The following is an 8006-nucleotide window of genomic DNA, read 5'->3' as shown; positions in this document are numbered from 1 at the left end:
TATTATAATTGACTGAGTTACCTGTCCATACTTCTTCTGCAACTTTACCATCCAATGAAGCCCGTGGTGATCTATTGATGACATAATATGTCATACTAAGTGCCTATGCCAAAAATCCTTTGGAAATTCCAGCATTCAGTCTCGTACATCTGACCTTCTCTGTAAGAGTTCTATTCATCCTCTCTGCAACACCATTCTTCACTGAAAAGTGTCTCTGGATGCCATGTTCCTCACAGAATTTCTGAAACTGTGAGTTTTTGTACTCCGTACCATTATCTGACCTCATGTATTTGATTTTCCTACCAGTCTGGTTCTCTACCTCTGCCTTCCAAACTTTGAACTTGACAAAGACTTCTGACTTATGCTTCAGAAAATATACCCAGACCTTACGAGAAAAATCATCAACGAAGGGAACAAAATACCTAGAACCTCCTAGGGATGGTTCCTGAGTAGGTCCCCATACATCAGTGTGGACATAGTCTAGAATGCCCCGAGTCTTATGTTGGCCAGCCTTGAAACTAACTCGTGTCTATTTTCTAAGCACACAATACTTGCACAAATCTAGCTTGCATTTGCTGACTCTCCTCAACAGTCATTTTTTACATAGTTCTGTCATGTCACGCACACTTATATGTCCCAAACGCATGTGCCATAATTTTGTAGCATCATAGTCTGAATATACTGAGATCTCTTCAACCACTCTAGCAACTCCACCTACAATTGTTCTCCCTAACAACTTGTAAGTGTTTCCTGTAGTCCTTTTACCCTTCATCACAGTCAGAGCACCTTTGCATACTCGAAGAATATCATTGTCCCCATCAACTCTATAGCTAAATCCTTTGGCCTACAATGTCCCCAAAGAAACCAAATTCTTCTTCAAATCTGGTATGTGCCTAACCTCACATAACGTCTTCATTACACTATCATCCATCACAATTCTGAGTTCTCCTATACCAATAATTTCACATGCTTTATTATTTATGAGATACACGAAACTAAAATTGTTTGCCCTGTATTTGGTGAACCATTCTCTGTTTGGCGTCATGTGGTGGGAACAACCAGTGTCAAGTATCCACTCATATGTACTACAATTTGATGATACATATAGTAGATCAACTTCACTGTTGTAACCAGAGTCATCTTTCTGTGCAACATTTATAGATGTAGATACTCCATCTTTCCTCACCGGCTTGCTAGGACTCCATTCATTGGGACAATCCTTTTTGTAATGCCCAGTCGGTTTGCACTTATAGCACTCTACTGGTGTTCTGCCCTTAGAATGTGGTCTTTTCTCTTTGGCAGGACCTCCTATGCCTTGTCTCCTCCCACGCGCTTGGCTCCCTTTCACATACAGACCATCACTCTAAGACCCTTCACTTATATTCTGTCTTCTGAGTGTGGGACAGAAGTGCAGATGTGATATAATCCAATTTGATTGAGTTTTTCCCGTACGTCAATGTTCTCACCATGTGTTCATAGGAATTTGGTAAAGAATACAGTAATATTATTGTTTTGTCCTCATCATCAACCTTCACATCAAGTTTCTGGAAGTCATTGATCACTTGATTAAAATTGTTGAGATGTTGTTGCAAATCAGCAAATTCCTACATCTTCAGGCCATAGAGTCTATGTTTCAAATATAACTTATTTGTTATAGACTTGGACATGAACCGCTTCTCTAATGGATCTCATACCTCTGTTGATGACGTGAGATCCATAACATAATACATCACTTCATCTGATAGACAGAGTCGTATGGTTCTCGTAGCCTTCTCCTTCAACTCTTCCCAATCTAGTTGATCCATAACCTCTGGTTTATTCTCACGCAGCATCTTTGATAGACCTTGTTGAGCCAACACATCCTTAACCCTCCTTTGCCACAATCAGAAATTATTAGTTCCATCGAACTTCCCCACCTCGAATTTGGCACCTGAGTTAAGAGCCATCTGATACTAATTGTTGGGAACAAGCGAACAATCAAATAGTAAAGAGTACAAAGACAAGAGAATAACACAAGAGATTTTGTAACGTGGTTCGGCCAATTTTGCCTACGTCCCCGGGAGCGTTGAGCAGCTACCCCTATATATTATTAGAGAATTAGGATTAGTGTTTAACTATTCTTCTTCTTGTTACATTAAGTTTACATAACATAAATATATATAGCCCTCTACCCCAACCCTTTACATCAACCCAAGCCCATAATTTGTATTGCTGTTATCTAGATATATGAGTCATTACCCAATAAAAGCACAATAATTGCAGAAAAAATGCAGCCATAATTAGCAACCAAAACCTAGATATTCCACAAGCAATTTAAAACCTTGAATATTAATGATTACTATGCATTTGCAAATAGTACCTTGCACATGTTGGGAGGGCAAATATGACAGTTATGAGGAGACAATGTTGAATCATGGAATGGAGTAATCCTAAGGCATCCCTCCTCATCCACATAAGCGGGGTTTGTATTCACCTCGGAAAAGCAATCCCATGCACCATGATGTTCCATAATGGTCTTAATATAAAACGTATTAGCATCACTAATTAACTTCAAATCACACCTGCAAATGCAATTAAATGATTAGAGTCTTTATAATTAATTACAGCAAAGTGAAATGACCAAATATCTTCATCCCGGTCGGTGACTGAATCATCTCCAAAATAAAGCGGGTCGGGAACCTTTATAATTATATTTTTTTTGTATGCTCACATGTAAATGATTGTATATGATGATGGAGGAATAAAAAATACCCAAGAGTATGGGAAGATTTGATAGCTGAGAGAATGGAGGGATGCAAATAAGCTCTTTTGAGACAATCAGCAATGTGATTTGTGGTGATCCCTTGAGAGTGGAGTTCCTTCATCATCCTATCCTATTATCATAAATCAAATTGAATCATGCATTCTGATACTTTATTCATTTATTATTAGATTGCAATATTGTTTTGGGATATGAGAATGAAATGGAAAATAACCATGAGAGAAATGGAAGGCAAGGTTGAACGAAGTTGATTAAAGAGATGGGTGAGACCCAATTCAGAAACCACCCATCTATCACTGTCATCATCGATTATGGTATGATCAAAGTCGAATATCACCACCGTGTTTTCACCCATTTCTTGCAATGGACAAGTTCCAAACCAATCAACTAATACACCAACAAATCATTCTAAACTCGTTTATAGTTTTATAAAAATAAGTCTAATTGTTTACCGATGTCATAAACACACGTGTTGTTATGCATATGAACACCTCCCTATGTTTTTGCTATTTTTAAAGAACATCCAACAAAATTATAGAGATAATGTCACTAATTTATAGAGAATAATAACATTCATTCCCTTCATTCCTTCCTGTTTGAATAAACATCTCAATGATTTTTTTGGTACATCAAAAATTAAAGAAATACCAAAGAAAAATAATATTAAAGGTCCACCTACATAATGGTCACAACTCTTAATTAAGGTGGAGAATCCCAGATTCTCATGTCCTTCTGGTATTCCAAATTCGTCTTAGACATATAATTTGTTATCATATTTCATTATCTGTAGATATGCTGAAGTAGAACGTCACAATTCCTCCTAAGCAACTCAAGAATATTTTGAAGCACACTAGCAATAGGATTTAAGTGAATTTGTATCATATTAATAATGATATAGACTGCTTCAGGGCAATCACTCTCCAAAATAACCTAGTCATGGCCCAAGTTCCAAGTTAACTCAAAACCATGTTCAATGCCCAGAAGTTGAGCTTGGATAGAAGATCTAGTTTCGAAGTTACCATTGAAACCATATAATTAAAGTCTGTCATGATTATGAGTAACACTACCCCTTCTGACATGATGATCATGCAGGTTACAACTACCATTCAAATTCAATTTAACTCAGTGACGAATCTAGCACTTAGAGGAAAGGTGTGCAATATATTTTAAAAATTAAAATAATAAATATTATTAATTATAAAATGATGAAACCATTAATATTAAATTATAAAATTTAAATATAATTAATCAAATAAATTACATATTTCATAATTAATGTCTATGTGATCTCACATTTTGAAATCAATGAACAATAAAATCATTGTCAATATTGTTGAACACTTCTTGGTAAATATAGTTCACCAGACAATCAAACATTCATGCATCTCTCATTCGATTACGTAACATATTTTTCATAATTTTCATAATTGAAAAAACTCTTTCTATAATTGAATTGTTAACTTCAAAAGAAAATAAACTAATTGGCAAACAATGTGTCTTCCATTTTTAATCAACTTATCTTAAAGGTTATTAATTCTTTTCAAGTAAGCAAATTCAACATTGTTATGCATGTCAATTATGTAAGTCTCAAGTTGATTATCAAATACCACCAAATGAGTTGAACAAAAATTATGTGGATAAAACTCTACAAATTTAATCGATTTTATTATATCAAAATTAGATAAGAAATCAATTAGACTCAAACATGATGGACAATAAAGCAACTGAGTATTTGTCCTGGACAAATGATCATGAAGTTACTTAAGTTGTATATCCATATCCATATTATTATAAAATAATTTAGTGAGATAATTTTTTTCACCAAGCATGTCATGATAATATAAATTTTGGACTTGTAGAAAGTTAGGTGATATGGCAAATCGCAAGTACACGATTATGTCGTCAAGTAATAAAATATCGTTCTCACGAGGACTGGAAAATTCCTTTAATTATAACAATTAATTTATATTGGACTTAAATAAGGAATAAAATTGAATTTAGAACAATTGAGCAATTGACAAGAATAATTATGAAAATATTAAAAAGAATTGAAATCTAATTTAGGAAGAGTTCCGATGATAAGGGTTACCGTCTTTACACTTGCAAATCATTATTTTGCTCCTTTTCATGAATTTTAAGCTATAAGGGTGAATTGCTCTTTGATATGTGTCATCCTCTCTCGAGCTCTGACAGTGTACTCAATTAAAGTCGTACTTACTCTCGTAGTACGATTATCAATTGAATCATTTACTTGGATATTTCTATCCAATCACTTTGTAGTTATCCAAGGTGAATTCTAGAAACTCCAAGAATCCTAAGACTACTCTCGTGAATTAGGATTCTAGTTTGAATAACTGAATGGTCGGATAGTTGGGTTCACCTATCGGTCATTCCCCAATATATTTAAGAGATGTAATTTGTTGGTCAGACAACTCACACGAATAAAACTCAATTTAATTATTCAAATCACAACACTCAATGAAATAGAAGTAATAACATGTGTTTATTGAATGTAAAATGGCATATCCCCAGTCCTAGAAACAAAGGGAATTACTCACTCATAATGGAGAAGAGAATACCAAATTCTAAATTAGAGAATTGTAATGTAAATGGTAAAAAATGTTTCATCCTTGAGGGAAAACCTTCTTTTATCTTAATTACAAAATATTGGGCTAAGCCCAACAAAACAAATCTAAAAAATATGATAGAATATAATATTTACAACTTCTTTTGGTCATTCAATTGGTCTTCGCATAGCATCAACACTGAATTTCATCTTCTTGCACCCAATCTCCACTATTTTTTGGCTTCATTCCATCCAAATTGCACAACATAGCCAAAAAACACCCGCTCAACTTGAACAAAGAGAAATAAAAGCTAAAAACAATCCTAAAATCTTAATTATGTCCTAAAATGCAAGTTAAATACAAAGCAAATGTAGCATAATTTCACACTCATCAATAAGTGATTAAAATTCAGGGTGTGTATTTGCACACCTTAGAATATATATAGCATTGTCCCTGGTTTAAATCTTACCAATTTCTGGAGGACACCAATGGATATTGGGATAGGGAATTTTTAGTCATCATAGAATCTAATCTCGATAATCACGATGAACATTATGGGAGAAGAAAGAAATATCCCAAGTTATATTCCCAAACATAGTATCATCGATTTTGTCACCTACATATCCACGAAATGCCCGATAAGAAAAGACATTCATTAGAATATCTAGAATAAGTTTTCATCCTATACATTTAAGATTGGTTAATTCAGAAGTTTTGAGTATTGAATCCTGAATGATGCCAAAGGAGAGTGGAGTTCCTGCAATGTTCGAAGGTGTGAAGAAGGTCTTCTCTAACAACGTAGCATCTGCCACACATGCTTGTTGATTTTGAAAGCAAATATGCCACGTTCATATCATGGTATCAATCATAGCACTCAATATTTCATTATTTGTTAAAGTTGATTTAATCCCTTGTTTGTTGGCTCAACTATTTATTTTCTTTGATTGATTATGATAATGAATTATTTTCTTCTTAGTGTCCATCAAGTTTATGCCTCTTGATTTTGGAGCTTAGGTAGTTATCATATTCACATATCTTTAAATTGTCTTCTTCTTACCCTTATTATTAAACTAGTGTGTCAACAGTCATTTCATATCTATGAATCCGTATTTTTATATAGAGGGTATCATCTTCTTGCTATAATTCTTTAAGAACAAATTTAAATATAAAAAATGTAACATAGAAACGGCGGGAGATTTAGGAAGATTAATAAAATAATAAAATTCAAGTTATGGTGGTTGACATGATATATATACACAAATCTGCAAAATTCTCATGTTTCTAATAGTCATTAGAGTGTCGTTGGATGCTGCTTTTCTTGTGCTATTATTCTTCTTAGATTTAGGAATAGAATATATATATATATATATATATATATATAAAGAAGTAAGAGAATGTGTAGAAGAATAGTGTTGAATTAATGGAAAAAATGAAAGAATTTGTGGAAGTTTAGGGTTACTATAATGGGAAAGGTTACAAGAATAAAATTGAAATATAAAAATTATGTGATGATGATTATCAATTGTTTTGATTTTATATATATAGAAATAGAAATTATAGAGATATTACATGTTCCTAATATTAAATATCACATGTTGCATATTAAGTTTTAGGAATTTCATTTATTAGCCATTATGATATTGAATTGACCAACTTGTGAAAATGCTAGCTTTTGCAACAGATTTCTTCAAATCAGTCATTCCCTTCTTTCTTGTTCTATCCTCTCTGCCTAGGCGATAGTACTGGTCCTTACAAACTAGAAGTTGAAAATCCAAACCCTAATAATTCACAACAATGAAACTAATTAAATAAGTGTCCTATAAACAACAGTGGTTTTAAATATATAGGGACATTTTATATAAAGTTTCAGATGAAGGTCAAAGGAGACCAGCAAGTAAATATTATCCCACTATACATGCTATTGAAGCCAGGGTGGTGCATCATCATGGTCCTATCAAAATACATGACCTCGTAGTTTAAGGAATATGTGGGTCTGAAGGATGGAATTAACATTTGGAATTAGGTAGAAAGTAAAGTAATAATTGGATTAAGAATACTCTAAATGAAAAGGGAATGACAGTTCGAATGAAATTTATATTATACCTTATATTTTTCAGTTAATTTTCCTCAAAATAAAATGTACCTGGAAATTGTTGTCGAATGTCGATATGCTTAAGTTAGTCATATTTTGAAAACAATGTTTATAAAGCTGAGCCGAATTAAAAGGTGTTTAATAATATTAGAATGCAACAAAATAAAAAATAAAACTTGTTTGACCACAATTTATGAGTTAATTATTACATTTCCAAAAAAAAATTGAGTTGTAAAAAAATTATGAATTTGTTTTCTGAATGGACGCCACACTTGATGATATTCATAAGATATGTTTTTATGAATAAGTAAAAAATTGATTAGATGGAGAAACCAATTTGGGATGATAATATATATTGACATATTTTTTTAATTGTAAATTGGGAATAATTATGATATAAAGAAAACTTGGATACACTTAGGGATGACAACGGGCGCGGGCAGGTGTGAGTAGTGTTTTCCCGTGTCCAAAATCGCAATATTTGTGGGTACCTATGTAGGGAGTGGATATCTAACGAGTTTTTAATTTTTAATATATATTTATATAATTTGTAATAAGCAATATATAAAAATAATTGTTACATGAA

General features: G+C 32.9%; 1 protein-coding gene across 1 annotated transcript in view; it reads right to left on the bottom strand.

The window, feature by feature from the left end:
• The window catches only part of LOC109350457 (inorganic pyrophosphatase 2-like), a 6874-nt gene extending 3734 nt beyond the window's left edge, over positions 1-3140 (bottom strand). The window contains exons 1-3 of the mRNA XM_019591693.1: positions 2976-3140; positions 2752-2873; positions 2360-2561 (exon numbers count right to left, since the gene is read on the bottom strand). Coding sequence (XP_019447238.1) covers positions 2360-2561; positions 2752-2873; positions 2976-3116 — 465 coding nt within the window. The 5' untranslated portion in view covers positions 3117-3140. The remainder of the gene's footprint in view (positions 1-2359; positions 2562-2751; positions 2874-2975) is intronic.

Source organism: Lupinus angustifolius, chromosome LG06, assembly GCF_001865875.1.
Source record: "Lupinus angustifolius cultivar Tanjil chromosome LG06, LupAngTanjil_v1.0, whole genome shotgun sequence".
NCBI lineage: Eukaryota > Viridiplantae > Streptophyta > Magnoliopsida > Fabales > Fabaceae > Lupinus > Lupinus angustifolius.
Note: the sequence above shows the minus strand (reverse complement) of the source record. Positions and strands in the feature narration are given on the sequence as shown.